At 45.5% G+C, this 16,397-nt stretch overlaps 1 protein-coding gene across 1 annotated transcript in view; it reads left to right on the top strand.

The window, feature by feature from the left end:
* Nucleotides 1-10,252: 10,252 nt before the first annotated feature.
* LOC144491665 (calcium/calmodulin-dependent protein kinase type 1-like) overlaps nt 10,253-16,397 on the top strand; it is a 211,840-nt gene continuing 205,695 nt past the window's right edge. Inside the window, exons 1-2 of the mRNA XM_078209825.1 lie at nt 10,253-10,412; nt 10,739-10,871. Of these exons, the coding sequence (XP_078065951.1) occupies nt 10,789-10,871 (83 nt within the window). The 5' untranslated portion in view covers nt 10,253-10,412; nt 10,739-10,788. The remainder of the gene's footprint in view (nt 10,413-10,738; nt 10,872-16,397) is intronic.

Genomic DNA, 16,397 nt, shown 5'->3' with positions numbered 1-16,397 from the left:
GGGAAGATTGTGTTTGACAAATGTAATCAGATTTTTGAGGGGGTAACCAGGAATGTTGATGAGAATAATGCATTTGATGTGGTCTATATAGACTTTAGCAAGGCTCTTGATAAGGTCCCTCATGGCAGACTAGTCAAGAAAGTAAGGGCCCATGGGATCCAAGGCAAAGTGGCACACTGGATCCAAAATTGGTTGAGAGGCAGGAAGCAGGGAGTGATGGTAGAACAATGTTTCTGTGACTCAAAGTCTGTTTCCAGTGGGGTTCTGCAGGTCTCAGTGCTGGAGCGCTTGCTATTTGTGGTGTGCATTAATGACTTGCACTTAGATGTAAGGGATATATGATCAAGAAGTTTGCTGATGCCACGAAAATTAGTAGGGTGGTAAATAGTGAGGAGCATAGCCATAGACTGCAGGAGGATATCAATAGACTGGTCAGGTGGGGGCAGAACAGTGGCAAATGGAATCCAACCCAGGAAAGTGTGAGGTAATGCACTTGGGGAGGGCTAACAACGCAAAGGATTACACTATGGATGGTAGGTCCCTGGAAAGTACTGAAGATCAAAGGGACCTTGGAGTGCATATCCACAAATCCCTGAAGGTGGCAGAGCAGGTAGGTAAGGTGGTTGGAAGGGATATGGGATATTTGCCTTTATTAGCTGAAGCATAGAGTATAAGAGCAGAGAAGTCATGCTGGAACTGTATAAAACGCTGATTAGGCCACAATGGAGTACTGCGTGCCATTCTGGTCACTACATTTATAGGAAGGATGTGATTGCACTAGAGAGAGCACAGAGGAGATTTACCAGGATGCTGCCTGGGCTGGAGTGTCTGAGCTATGAGCACTTCATAACATTCAGGGCTAAGGGAGTTCAGGTGTTTTTAATGTGTCGGTGCAGATTCAATGGGCTGAAGGGCCTCTTCAGTGCTGTATGATTCTATGCTAAAAATTGGATAGGCTGGGGCTGTTTTCATTGGAGCAGTGAAGGTTGAGAGGGGATCTGATAGAGGTGTTTAAGATTACGAGGGGCATAGATAGGATAGATAGGAGGGCACTTTCTCCATTAGTAGAGGGGTCAATAACCAGGGGGTGTAGATTTAAGGTAAGAGGTAGAAGGTTAAAAAGGAAATTGAGGTGAAACATTTTCACCCAGGGGATGGTGGGGGCCTGAAACTCATTGTCTGAAAGGATGGTTGAGTCAGAAACCTCCTAACATTTAAAAAGCATTTAGATATTCACTTGCATTACTATAGCCTCCGGGGTGGGCCAAGTGCTGGAAAATGGGATTGTTGTAGTCAGATTTTTGTTGACCAGCATGGACATGATGGACTGAATGGCCTCTTTACGTGGTATAAACGTCTGAGTTAATAAATCTTGAGAAAAGGGACGGATGTCATTCATTGGGTACAGGGCTTGCTAAGAAGTAAATCTGTACCAATGCTAAATGATTCACACTTCCTGTGCAGTCCAGGCGTCAATGGCATTACCTCCCCATGTAAATGGGACTGAAATAGGAATGACGATACATGAATAAATATAATCAATGAATCCCAATTAACATGCAACAGTTATAAATCTTCCCAATTAATTGTATGAGGTATATAAGAGTGAGTTTATTCAAAAAGTCATGTAAAACTAACCTAAGGAAGGCATAATCGCAAAATTATGGTGAATTATGCAACTCGATTCAAGTGTGGGTTGGAACAGGGTTGATTGGTGTAAGCGATGTCAGTGACTATTTATGGTTCTGCTCGGTTCCCGGGTTACTGTGTGGGATTTGTGCTCTCGTGTGGCAGCGCAACGTCTCTTCGTGATCAAACTGCAAATTTTAGGGCCACTGAGGTGGGTAAGTGTGGGAGTATGAAAATTAGTATCACTGTATCTGAGACAGGCAAATTGAAAAGAAAGGAGCGCAAGTTGTGAAGAAAAAGATTTTGATAATTTACTGTAACAAGCTTGTTCCGTCAAGAATAATTGATACTCAAGTTACTGTGTAATGTTACTGGAGAATAATAAGATGTCAGGGTTAATTGATCTTTTTCTTTTAGGCAGTCCTTCGCGATTGAGGATGACTTGCTTCCATTTAGTTCATAGAGCCGTAGAGCAATACAGCACGGAAACAGGCCCTTCGGCCCAACCGGTCCATGCCGACCATAGTGCCCTTCCAACTAGTCCCAATTGCCTGTGTTTGGGTTCTGAGATGGTTGATAAGTTGAATGTGCGATCTGAAGATTCAGACTCGGGCAGGCGGTTCTTGAAGAGCCTGGAGGTTTGTGCGCTCTCCCTGAAGCTTTGACTGCACCTCTGTGCGCCTCCTGGCAAAGTCTCTCGATCATGCCTTCCAAATGAACTTTCTCCATTATGGCAAGTCACAAGCCAGGATCTCCTTAGAGTCGGCTGGGATGTTAAATCTCGATGTGGAGATGCCGGCGTTGGACTGGGGTAAACACAGTAAGAAGTTTAACAACACCAGGTTAAAGTCCAACAGGTTTATTTGGTAGCAAAAGCCACACAAGCTTTCGAGGCTCTAAGCCCCTTCTTCAAGTTCCGCACACACAAGGACGGCCTCAACCGGGATATTGGGTTCATGTCACACTATTTGTAACTCCCACAGTTGCGTGGACCTGCAGAGTTTCACTGGCTGTCTTGTCTGGAGACAATACACATCTTTTTAGCCTGTCTTGATGCTCTCTCCACTCCCATTGTTTTGTTTCTTAAAGACTGGATTCGTTGTAAGTATTCGCATTCCAACCATTATTCATGTAAATTGAGTCTGTGTCTTTATAAGTTCTGTTTGTGAACAGAATTCCCACTCACCTGAAGAAGGGGCTTAGAGCCTCGAAATCTTGTGTGGCTTTTGCTACCAAATAAACCTGTTGGACTTTAACCTGGTGTTGTTAAACTTCTTACTATGTTAAATCTCTTCAGAAAGTTTCCTTTTTGATGGAGACTGACAAAACCCATCATGGCCTCCAATTCAGCCTTTGGATGACTGAGGAAAAGAGCATTTGATGACCAGAATCTTAAACCCAAGACTAAGGTTGTGGTTTACCTGCGAGCTATATGCTACGGGGACTTGGACAACTACAGCAGGCACCTCAAAGCACTGTAGGAGTACCACCAGTAATGTCCTCACAAGATCCTTCAAATCCGATGGCAAGAAAGGTGGTCCAATAGCAGAGCCTTCTCCCCCAAGCCACCAAGACCCCACTTCAGGGGTCTCTTTAGGACTTTCCTAAGACGTTCCTGCTGTCCTCCTGGGAATCTCCCGCCACAACTGAGTTTTGAGCTTCAGGAATCTGGTGTCAGGAGCACAACTGATATGCCACCGGCACCCCTCCCCCCCCCTCCCCCCCTGTGGAACTGGTTTGGGTAATTAGCATAGTAATACTGGGCTTGGTGGCTTGGGGGAGAAGTCTCTGCTATTGGACCACCTTTCTTGCCATTGGATTTGAAGGATCGTGTGAGGACATTACTGGTGATACTCCTACAGTGCTTTGAGGTGCCTGCTGTAGTTGTCCAAGTCCCCGTAGCATGTAGCTTGCAGGTAAACCACAACCTTAGTCTTGGGTTTAAGATTCTGGTCATCAAATACTCTTTTCCTCAGTCATCCAAAGGCTGAGTTGGAGGCCATGATGGATTTTGTCAGTCTCCATCAAAAAGGAAACTCACAAGATATGGGAAATAGTCCACATTCTTCATAGGTCTTCATGTTTGACAGTCAAAGGCTTTTGTGATGTTGTGAAAGGCCATATACAGTGTTTTTTGCATTTCTATTGAATTTGCCATGTTGTGAACATCATATCTGTGTTACTTCTCGATGGGCGCAAACCGCACCCATGGAAGGAAATCTTCAGCCACTGAGGTGGGAATTGAGATGAATCCTTCCAGTGATCATTCCTGTTGCAGACAGCAGCAAGATTCCTCTGTACTTACTTCAATCAAACTTGTCTCTCTTCTTGAATCACAATCACCTGAGATCCCCCCTGGCATGTGCTACTCTTCCCAGATGAGGTACAGGAGGTTTCACAGCCGTGCCAGCTGTGTACCTCTGCCGTGCTTCAGAATTTCAGCACGGATTCCATCTCCTCCAAAGGCCTTGTTTTATTTTTCAGCTGTCGAATGGCTTTTCCAGTTTCACCCCGTTCCAAGGTAACACTGAGTCTGAGCTAAAAGGGGTGTTGAGGGATGGAATTGAGGACATTGTAGTTGAAGACAGAGTCTCGGTTGAGGAGTTATTCGAAATGTTCTCTCCAGCGAGCGGTGACTGCCTCCCTGTCCTTGTTGGGCACCCTGCCATGTTTGGCTCTCAGTGACGTTGGCCCTCGAGTGCTTGGGCCATACCTCACCTTGACAGAGCTGAAGAAACTATGCATCTCATTGGTGTCGGAGTTGTTGGATCTCCCGCGCTCTTTCTACCCACCTTTTGTTCTTTATTTCATGGTTTTGTGCCAGACCACTGCCTTCAGCCACCTTTGGGACTGCTGCTTTTCTTCTGAGGCATAGGGAAGTTTACATTCTTGAAATCTTGATGCTTATGCCAATTCGGTCCTCTATCTCTTGCTTGTTAATACCGAAGTGTAAATTACAAATTTAATAACAGGCATGTCGGACTGAGATCCACAGAGTGTAATAGCTAGTGAGAGTTTAATGTACAGAGGATAATAATGCTGAAATAGACAGAGATTGATATAGACAAATAGGTGTCTGGGAAAGAGATGCATAGAGAATAATAGATGCTTGGGAATGAGATATGTACAGATCGCTCGATACCTGGAGGTTAGTGGATAGAAAGTAATAGATATCAGGAAGTGAGGTCAATTAGAACTCAGCAGAATACTTCAGGTGCTGTTTAAATAGATTGGTATCTGTGTAGATGTTGTTTACAGACATTGAATCATGTGTAAATAGTCTCACAGAAAGTTCGCGTGGAACTGTTCCTTATAGACACTAATGTCTGTGCAGCTGCTGTTTATAGACGGGAGATTGTATGTAGATATTCTTTTTTATGGTGGTTGGATAGATTCTCCTTGTGGACTATGGTTTGTGTATAGATACTGCTTACATACAGTGGGCTATGCACTGGTGCTCCTTACAGGCCATGACTACCATGAATTGGTCAAATATTCTAGCTGGGGTTAACCAGTATTCTAAAAAAGATATGACATAACTTCCTTGTTTTTGCACTCTATGCTACCAAGGATAGAGTCAAGGATTCTGCTTGCCTTTTAACAGCCTTCTTAACTGGCCCTGTCACCTCAGTAACTTCATTACAGTGTTAATGTAAGCCTACTTGTGACACTAATAAATAAACTTAAAAGATTTGTGAATGTACCCACTCAGGTCTCTTGTTTACTCTGTCTCTTGCAGTCCCTTGAACCAAATAGGACACTTCTTTATAGAACCCCTACAGTGCAGGAGGAGGCCATTCAACTCATCAAGTCCACACCAACTCTCTGACAGAGCATCTTACCCATGACCCCCACACATCTTCGGACACTAAGAGCAATTTAGAATGGCCAATCCACCTCACCATCTTTGGACTGGGGGAGGAAACCAGAGCATCTGACGGAAATCCACACAGACATGGGGGAAATGTACAAACTGCACACAGACAGTTACCCAAGCCTGGAGTCGAACCCAGGTCCCTGGCGTTGCGAGGCAGTGTGCCACTGTGCACATGGAGTATTTTAATGTGGGGATGCTTATGCGCAGCAGCTACCACAGGAATCTGGAAAGGTCCCTGCTTGCCATATCGGAAGGATTCCCAGGTTGACAATCAACTTTCTTGGCCATGCCTCAAACGCACCTCCTGTGGCCACCAAGTCCTGGGAGAACTTCTGGCTCAGGAGTAGGGAGGCTGCCCACTGCTCCCCAAGAACTTTCTTTCTCACTCGCTATACATCCTTGAAATTGTGATATTTGGTTGATATTAAATCTCTCCTTCATCCTACCAAAATGAATCACTTCCACGCTTCTCTGAGTTAACATTCACCTGTCCTGCATGTGTCCAGTGTGTATCCTCCTGATTGTCCTCCTCACTGTATACGGCATTCCCCAGTTTTGACTCACCTCCAAACTTTAAAATGATGCCCTGTATAACCAAGGCCAGGTCTTTAACATATATCTAAAAGAGCAGTGATCCCAACAGCAACCCCTGGGGAACACCACTTATTCCAGTCTGAAAATCAACTGTTCACCATTTGCTCCCTGCTTTCTGACCCTTAACCATTGACTCTTTCATACCATGAGCCCCAAATCTGACACTTCGTCAAATGCTTTTTGGAAGTCCATATATGCAATGTCAACCATGTTCTCCTCCTCCACTCTCTCCACCACTTCATCAAAGAAATCACTCAAACATGATTTGCCCTCGAAAGTACATGCTGGTTTTCATTGGTTTATCCATATTTTCCCAAGCGCAAATTCATTTTGTGAGTGATTAATGCCTCAAAACATTTCCTCACGCTGATATTAAGCTGACTGGCCATCTGTGGTGAACCATCGTTGGTTCCCACTGGATAGTGCTGAGCCAGGGGTTGGCCAGGACTACAAGGATGTACATATGCTACTGTTGGGTTGTGCTATTGTTGCTGTTGGGTTAGGGTGGGGTTGTTACACCTTTGTACTGTAGTGTTGTGGCACATCCCAGTCAGGCTCCGCCTCCTGGGAGAGGTATAAGAGTCCCTGCTCTGGCCGGGACCCCTTCAGTCTGGGATAGTGTATATAAGTTCTGGTAGCTTCGTTAACAGTAAATAAAAGCCTTTCATTTACTGAGCTTCAAGCCTCGTGTCTGAATAGCGCATCACCATCACTGTCAACTTTATTCCTCACCTCTTTTTTGAACAGGGTTGCAACATTTGCCATCCTCCAGTCTTCTGGCACCTCTCCCATATCCAAGGAGGGTGCAGGCACAGTAAGCATTCAGTAACTTCTCTGGGTGCCAGTCACATTCAGTGGTCTCTGTCTGTAGGTGCTATTTACATACTGTCTGTCAATGCTTTTCATAGACATTTTGCACAAATGCAGGTGATCTTCACATGAAACAAGTCTCCCTCAGATGCTGCTATTTCCAGTAGGAAGGTGGAATGGTGCAAGTGTTTTATCGTGACTTTTTGGGCTGAGTTTTCATCCCAAGTCGGGAGTGGGTTTGCAGTTGGCAGTGCCTGGCAGTTTCTTGTTACTGGCTGGTGTTTTGCTGGCATGTTAGAATCCCTACAGAATCATAAAATCTCTACATTGCAGAAGGAGGCCATTTGGCCCATCGAGTCTGCTCTGACCACAATCCCACCCAGGCCCTATCCTCATCCCTTACTTGCCCTGCTAGTCCCCCTAAAACTAAGGGGCAGTTTACTATGGCCAAGAAATCTAACCCGCACATCTTTGGACTGTGGGAGGAAACCGGAGCACCCGGAGGAAACCCACACAGTCACGGGGAGAATGTGCAAACTCCACGCAGACAGTGACCCGATGCTGGAATTGAACACGGTCCCTGGCACTGTGAGGCAGCAGTGTTAACCACTGTGCCGCCCCATATTTCACCCCTTTAGCCTTTACCCAGGTTGGTGGATTCTGTGAGGTGATGGCTACCTCTCTGCCCACCAGTGATTTGTCAATTGAGCCAATTTAAATGCCAGTTGAGGACATCCTTCACACAGCAGATGGCAGATGGGGCTCCTGATGTGGCTGGAGCTGGTCGATAAATGGTGGCAGCCTCCTGGCAGCAGGCCTGTGGGAGCTGATTTGCATCCTGCAACGAGACTCAGTGTGGACCCACTTGCCTGCGAGGGCCACAGCCACACAGATGACCCTGTGAAGAGTATTTTTCCCCTGTACTATGACGACTTGGCAGCTGTGACCTCTGAATATTTTTTGAGTCTTTACAAGTTTTCATAGGGCACCTCTACCTCGAGGGTGCCCTCACAGACCTCCACCTGCAGCAGCAGTGCCCACCTCTGCTCTGGACAGCTGGCACCTCCTCTGTGATTGTTCCCATTTTGATTTAGCGACAGTGAAGGAATGGCGATATATTTCCAAGTTGGTGTGCGGCTTGGGGAGGGTGGGTAAATTGCAGGTGGTGGTGTTCCTATGTGTCTGCTGTCCTTGTTCTTCTCAGTAGTAGAGGTTACAGGTTTGTAAGGTGCTGCTGAAGGAGCCTGGGCGAATTGCTGCAGTGCATCTTGTAGATGGTACACACTGCTGCCACTGCGGAGGGGGTGAATGATTGAGTTGGTAGATGGGATGCTGATCGGGGGGGGGGGCTATACAAAGCAACTCAAGAACAGCTTCCATTCTGCTACCATCAGACTTTTGAATGGACCTTCTTTATATTAAGTTGATCTTTCTCTCCACCCTGGCTGTGACTGTAACACTACATTCTGCACCCTCCCCTTTCCTTCTCCCCATGTGCTCTATGTGCTCCCTGGAAAGACGGAGAATGAGGGAGATCTAATAGAGGTGTACAAGATTATGAAGGGTATAGATAGGGTGAACAGTGGGAAGCTTTCTCCCAGGTCGGAGGTGACGATCACGAGGGGTCACGGGCTCAAGCTGAGAGGGGCGAAGTATAACTCAGATATCAGAGGGACGTTTTTTACACAGAGGGTGGTGGGGGCCTGGAATGCGCTGCCAAGTAGGGTGGTGGAGGCAGGCACACTGACATCGTTTAAGACTTACCTGGATAGTCACATGAGCAGCCTGGGAATGGAGGGATACAAGCGATTGGTCTAGTTGGACCAAGGAGCGGCACAGGCTTGGAGGGCCGAAGGGCCTGTTTCCTGTGCTGTACTGTTCTTTGTTCTTTGTTCTATGTTATGAACGGTATGCTTTGTCTGTAGAGCACGCAAGAAACAATACTTTTCACTGTTTACTGTCACTGTGTGACAAAAATCATTCAAATCAAATCAAAATCAAAATGAATGAATGCATGAACATGTTTTGTTGTAGAATCCTTGTTCGGGGGGGAGATTTATTCATGAATCTGAAATGTAACAAAATGCAGGAAAGACTCAGCGGGCCTTGCAGCCCCCGCAGAGAGAGAAGAGGGTGGTATGGTGCCACAGTGGTTAGCACTGCTGCCTAACAGCGCCAGGGACCTGGGTTCGATTCCCGGCTTGGGTCACTGACTGTGCGGAGTCTGCACGTTCTCCCTGTGTCTGCGTGGGTTTTCTCCAGTGCTCCGGTTTCCTCCCACAGTCTGAAAGACACGCTGGTTAGGTGCATTGGCCATGCTAAATTCTCCCTCAGTGTCCCAAACAGGTGCCGGAGTGTGACGACTGGGGGATTCTCACAGCGTTAATGTTTAAGTTTAAAGTTTATTTATTATTATCACAAGTAGGCTTACATTAACACTGCAATGAAGTTGCTGTGAAAATTCACTGGTCGCCACACTCCGGCGCCTGTTCGGGTACACTGAGGGAGAATTTAGCATGGTCAATGCATCTAACCAGCACGTCTTTCAGACTCTGGGAGGAAACTGGAGGAAACCCACACAGACACGGGGAGAACATGCAGACTCCGCATGCAGACCCGGCTCGGGTCGCTGTCTGTGCGGAGTTTGCACATTCTCCCTGTGTCTGCGTGGGTTTCCTCTGGGTGCTCCAGTTTCCTCCCACAGTCCCAAGGTGTGCGGGCTAGGTTGATTGGCCATTCTAAATTGCCCCTTAGTGTCCCGGGATGCATAGGTTAGAGGGGTTTGTAGGTAAATATGTAGGGATATGTGGATAGTGCCTGGGTGGGATTGTGGTTGGTGCAGACTGGATGGGCCAAATGGCCTCTTTCTGCACTGTAGGATTCTATGATTCTATGAAACAGCGACTCAAGCCAGGAATTGAACTTGGATCCCTGGCGCTGTGAGGTGGCAATGCTAACCACTGTGCCACCATGCCCACTTGTGACCCTAATAAAATAAACTTTAAAAAAAATTGATGAGCCTGTAGTGTAAAAAAATGTAGGAAAGAGTCAGCAGGCCATGCAGCCCCCGCGGGGAGAGAGGAGCAGAGCTAACTATGCAGGTCTTAGATGCTTTGGCTGCAATCTGGGCTGGGGAGGAATTCATGAATGGGACTCCACAATCACCCGGGACTGGGCTTCCCCCCCTCCCATTGGACAGCCCCCCAGAACTCACCTGGCTGCCCATTGGACCGAGCTGCCGCCCACCCTTCGATTGTCTCTGATTGGTGGGGAGGGGAGGGGGAGAGCGAGGCCCCGCCCACTTGTGGTGGGGCGCTGACGTCAATGCGGCAGCAGCTGATTGCTGGCGCTGGATGTAGCGAGTGCTGGAGCGAGACAGAGACAGAGATACAGACTCTCCCATAGACACTGAGAGACTGTCCCAGAGACACAGACAGCTACACACACACACAGGAGGAGACAGGCTGCCAGCACCCACACCGTGCACTGCACACACAACCAGGTAAGCCACAAAGCAGATCTTTGGATTCTGCCTTTCCTTCAATGATCACGACCATCTTCTGCCTTCTGTCTTACAATGAGAGGTTCTTTTCTGCACCGTTTCTTAAAAGATGGGCTAAATCATTATGTATGTGGCTTAAAGCCAGGTAGTATTTATTTACCTCCCTTCCTGTTGCTTTGGGGTATTTGTAATTGACACCCAGGCAGATTTGATCTTAATACTCAGCCGCTGTTGCTGCTTCTAGGCGGATTTAAAAAAATATATGTATGCAATTGGAAAGTAAATCCAACATTGAATCTCCTCCCTCTGTTTTTTTTCCTCCCCAGTGGAAGAGGCTACACTCTTTGGGAAAACAAAACAAAAGATATAGGATAGGATGCCTCTAGGAGAAATGGACAAAACGTGGAAAAAGAAGGAAGAGATAAAAGTGGCGTACGACTTCAGAGAAGTCCTGGGAACGTAAGTCCAATCAGTATATGTCAGTGTTTTCTCCTCTATTTGTTGTCGGAGGTCAGGACATCACGCAGAGATCGGAACTGATTCCCAAAATGGCATATCTGGTGGCCTGATATCTTGGAATGAACGCTTCACACACATTTTTGGTGACTAACGTCTTAAATCTGACGGCGGTACCCATGTGCAAGTCATTGCAAGCGTTAAAAGAGGTGACAGGGGACATCCCCAGATCTGTAGCAGTGATCTGCCTCCTCTTAAGTCGTAAGCAGTTACAGAGGGACGGGGCTGTGCTGTCTTTTGAATGGGAAATATGAGACGAAGCTTTATCGATGAAGTGTTCCTTCAGGGAAACCCTGCCGTGGGTGCTTTCACAGCTTCAGGATATATTACCCAAATGTATGAGAATTTTTTGGAGCTTTGTTTGAGTGGCGGCACATTAACTTGTTGGCTCCTACCTCGTGTGCCTTTCCACCCATTGCCATTGCTTTTGAACACCCGCCTTGAGCTTTGGTTCTCTGGAGTGTTTAGTGATTCGTTTTGCAAGCCTGGGCCGTTAGCATTAGACCTTTACTCTGTGGGACATTGTAATCGAACCTCGTCAGGTTCTCATCCAACACCTACATCTCGCTGGGCATACTCCATACATCACTGGTAAACAATCAGAGCAGGCACCCGGGCACCAGCACCCAGCATTGCAGTGGTTGAGGGCAGGAGAATAGGCAAGGAAGATGGTATTTTACTGGTCTGTTAGTCTGTACAACAATACCCTTAACCAGATGTTCACTGCAAGGTTGCAATTTTATAATGTGCATCAGGTCTTTGTAGCTTCAGCTATATTTTTAATCATTTGTAACCAGATGGGACACCAACACCTGCAAGTCAAACACACCATCCTGAATTAGAAACACAGCAAGTAGGAGCAGCATGGGGGCCATTCGGCCCTTCGAGCCTGCTTCACCATTCATCATGATCATGGCTGATCAGCTAACTCAATAGCCCGATCCCTCCTCTCCCCCCTCCCCATCCTTTGATCCTCTTTGCCCCAAGAATTAGACCTAATTCCTTCTTGAAAACTTACAATGTTTTGGTTTCAACTGCTTTCTGTGGTAGCGAATTTAATGGTGGCATGGTGGCTTAGGGGCAGCACGATGATACGGTGGTTAGCACTGCTGCCTCATAGCACCATGGACCCGGGTTCGATTCCCGGCTTGGATCATTATCTGTGTGGAGTTTGCACGTTCTCCCTGTGTCTGCGTGGGTTTCCTCCAGGTGCTCCGGTTTCCTCCCACAGTCCAAAGATATGCGGGTTAGGTTGATTGGTCATGCTAAATTGCCCTTTTGTTTCCCAGGATGCATAGGCTAGAGGGATTAGTGGGGTAAATGTGTGGGGTTACAGGGATAGGGCCTGAGTGGGATTGTTGTTAGTGCATACTTGATGGGCCGAATGGCCTCTTTCTGCACTGTAGGGATTCTATGAATTCCACAGGTTCACCACTCTCTGGGTGAAGAAGTCTCTCTTCATTTCTGTCCTAAATGGTCTACCCTGTGACCCCTGGTCCTGGACACCCCACCATGAGAAACAGCCTTCCTGCATCTAGCCCATCTAGTCCTGTTAGAATTTTCTATGAGGTTCCCCTTCATTCCTCAGGTGCAGATGGAGTACAATGTTGGTAAATGTGAGGTCATTCATTTTGGTAGAAATAACAGCAAAATGGACTATTATTTAAATGGTAAAAAAATGCAGCATGCTGCTGTGTGGCGGGACCTGGGTGTCCTTGTGCATGAATCACAAAAAGTTGGTTTGCAGGTGCAGCAGGTAATTAAGAAGGCAAATGAAATTTTTCCTTCATTGCTAGAGGGATGGAGTTTAAAAACAGTGAGGTTATGTTGCAGCTGTATAAGGTGCTGATGAGTCCACACCTGGAGTACTGCGTACAGTTTTGGTTTCCTTACTTGAGAAAGGATATACTGGCACTGGAGAGGATGCAGAGGAGGTTCACTAGGTTGTTTCCAGAGTTGAGAGGATTGGCTTATGAGGAGAGACTGGGACCATACTCATTGGAATTTAGAAGAATGAGGGGGGGATCTTATAGAAACATATAAGATTGTGAAGGGAATAGATAAGATAGAAGCAGAGAGGTTGTTTCCACTGGCGGGTGAAAAGAGAACTAGGGGACATAGCCTCAAGATAAGGGAGAGCAGATTTAGGACTGAGTCGAGGAGGAACTTCTTCACCCAAAGGGTTGTGAATCTGTGGAATTCCCTGCCCAGTGAAGCAGCTGAGGCTACCTCATTGAATGTTTTTAAGGCAAAGATGAATTTTTGAACAGTAAAGGAATTAAGGGTTACGGTGAGCGGGCGGGTAAGTGGAGCTGAGTCCACGAAAAGATCAGTCATGATCTTATTGAATGGCGGAGCAGACTCGAGGGGCCAGATGGCCTACTCCTGCTCCTAGTTCATATAAACAGAAGCCATAATTTTCAGACCCTGCCACAAAAACCGTGTACTGACTTCATCACTCTTCCTGGCCACTGCGGCTGAATCAAATCTTTGGCAGCCTTGGCATCCTGTTTGGCCCTGAGATGAGCCAACATTTCCATATGTCCTCTGAGACCAAACCTGCCTCCTTCCTCCTCAGTAACATTGCACATCCATGCTCTTGACTCACCTCATCAACTGAAACCCTCATCCATGTCTTTGTTACCTCTAGGTTTGACTGTTTAATTGCTCTCCTGGCTGAGCTCCATCTTGCATCCTTTGTAGGCTTGAGGCCTACAAACCTCTGTTGCTTGTGCCCTATCAGCACCAAGTCCTGTTCACTCATCCTTCCTCTGCCTGCTGACCTACAGTGGCTCTCAGTCTTGGATTTTAAAACTCACATCGTTGTTTTCAAACCTCTGCAATGCTCTTGAGAATTCTACTTCCCTCAATCTCAGGCCTATTATGCAGAGCTGGTTTTGATCACCTCACCATAGCCAGTTGAAGGCAAACCAGTCAATGGCCTAAGTTCTGGAATTCCATCCCTAACTCTCTACCTCCTTCTCCCCTTTAAGAAGACACTTCTTAAAACCTACCTCGTTGACCAAGCTTTTGGTTACCTGTCCCCTATCTCCTTTTGTGGCTGATGTTGCTCCTGTGAGGCACACTGATATTTTTACTATGATAAAAGTGTTGGAGTAACGCATGCTGCTGTTATTGTAGGAAGGTGCTCAGAATTGTTTGATGGTAACTCGCCATGATGATGCTGCTTGAACAGGATTCCAGAGGATTCCAGACTGTGTTACAGCAAGAAAATATCTTATATGATGTGTTTGGCTTGGAAGTTGGGCCAATTTGCATAATTATCCGCATTGCCAAATTGGATTGAAACCAGTTGGTGAATTATTTTGGTTTGTTGAAAAAACTACCCCCATGCCAATTTTGAGTATTGCTGAAAAAAGACATGTTGTTGAAGCTTTTCAACTTGCACTCATCAGGTCTTTCAATCGCTTACCAACCAATCAGCACTCTCTTCTCTTGCAGTATAAATTGTTGTTCCCTTCACATTTGGTATTCTTGCAGATTGGCCTGATGAGTGCAAGATGGAAAGCTTTGACTACATGTGCCTTTTTCCCGCGATACTCAAGTTCTGTGCTGCCAAATGAACGTTTGCATAAACGTTTTGTTTATCCACCATGTCTGTTTTGAAAATATTGTTTTTTCCTGATAGCCTATGTTTCTATATTTGCTGTGTTCCTAGCCCTGGTTTTATTGTACTTGGCAGCATCTGATCTTTTTGCCTGTCACGTAAAGTGCCTGCCACACCCACAGGTTCAAATGCCAAACTTTCCAAGAAATGCACAATGTGAAATTACCCCCAAGCTTTTGGCAGCCACTTCGAGTGTATCGCAGGCTCCTTTGTCTAATAGATTTGCAAATCCAATTCGGCAAGTTTACTCCATGAGCAACTTATTCCAAGAAAGAGACAAACATCACAAGAAGAAATTTCAGATTTGACTGACTGATGCACAATACGATTTGTATATTTAAATTTAAAATAAAAATGACTAATGGAACAGCTCAAAGGTAAAATAAACTTTGAGAGAGAGAAAAAACATGCTTATTAGAAAAATAGCCTTTTTGTTTAAAGTTTATTTTATCATTGTCAAAAGTAGGCTAACATTAATACTGCAATGAGGTTACTGTGAAATCCCCTAGTCGCCACACTCCGGTGCCTGTTCAGGTACACTGAAGGAGAATTTAGCATGGCCAATGCACCTAACCAGCACATCTCTTTGTACTATGGGAGGAAACCCCTGCAGACATGGGGAGAACATACAGACTCCGCACAGACAGTGACCCAAGCCGGGAATTGAACCCGGGTCCCTGGCGCTGTGAGGCAGCAGTGCTAACCACCATGCCGCCCACAAAAAAATAATGGCGCCCAACGCAAATAAAGTTGCCTGCTTCTTCAGAAGAGTTTAAGCTCGAATGGCACTTTAATAGGACTTAATATGCTTTTAACCAACAACCTTTCACTGCAATAAGCTTCATGCAGTGGAATTAGTGCTCCAGATAATCTAAAACTTGAGAGCAACAAATTTTTAAGCTTTTAAAATGCAGCCTTAGGTTAAATACAAATGAGTTGTAAACGTTTTTTTTTATCATGAACGAGGTAAAAAGCCTTTTTTGCCAGTGGAGGGATAGCTTTTTCTACTGAAGTCTATAATCTACTGTACTCTTAATGTGGTATTTACAAGGATTTGATTTAGTAAAAGGCAGGCTGAGTGACAAAAACATCATCTCATCTCAGTCATGCTCAAAACAAGTTTGTCAGTAATTTCAGTTAAATCATCATCGTTTATCATTTCTTAGATGTTGGGTTAAGCTGATGCTTGAAAAAAGGCTAGATTTAAATCTGATTAAATTTTAAAAACTGATAGCTGAGAACTGCGGATTTGCTTTGTGGGTTTATTTTTAAACTAGCTTCTGCTAGTTTGCCTGATGGAAAAATTTGATGCTAGTGGCCTGCAAATGGACAGCAAAGGTTACATTAAAATGTAGCTATGCAGCTAACCCCACGTATGCCATCATGGTTAAAGGTTGTACATTGTGTTATGCACTGAAGGCTTATATGCATTATTCTTGTACACAGTTACATGCAGTAGCTTGGGAGTTAGAAGTTGGAATCTGGAGCAAAAAGAAGAATGTTTTCAGTAACTTCACTCTCATTGGAATGTTTACTTGGATAATTTGTGAAATGTGAAAGATTGTGAGATATATTAATAGATTCTCTTTGCCTGTACCCAGTGCCAAATGTTCTCCAAATTTGATTTCGATCATACTTCTGTAAAAATAGAAAACTTTTCACTCAATCTGCGTCAAGTCCATATACTTCATTCTGTAACCCCTCCCTCCCTCGATCCTTCTCCCCTTCTTCTCTCCCTGCTGCATGCGTTCTATCCCAAATTAAACTAAGTGAAAACCTCATGAGTATTTTTTTTTAAAAGAACAATATTTAGGAGTGCAGTATATTCCAAAACAGAATCT

Source organism: Mustelus asterias, chromosome 3 (assembly GCF_964213995.1).
Source record: "Mustelus asterias chromosome 3, sMusAst1.hap1.1, whole genome shotgun sequence".
Taxonomy (NCBI): Eukaryota; Metazoa; Chordata; class Chondrichthyes; order Carcharhiniformes; family Triakidae; genus Mustelus; species Mustelus asterias.
Note: the sequence above shows the minus strand (reverse complement) of the source record. Positions and strands in the feature narration are given on the sequence as shown.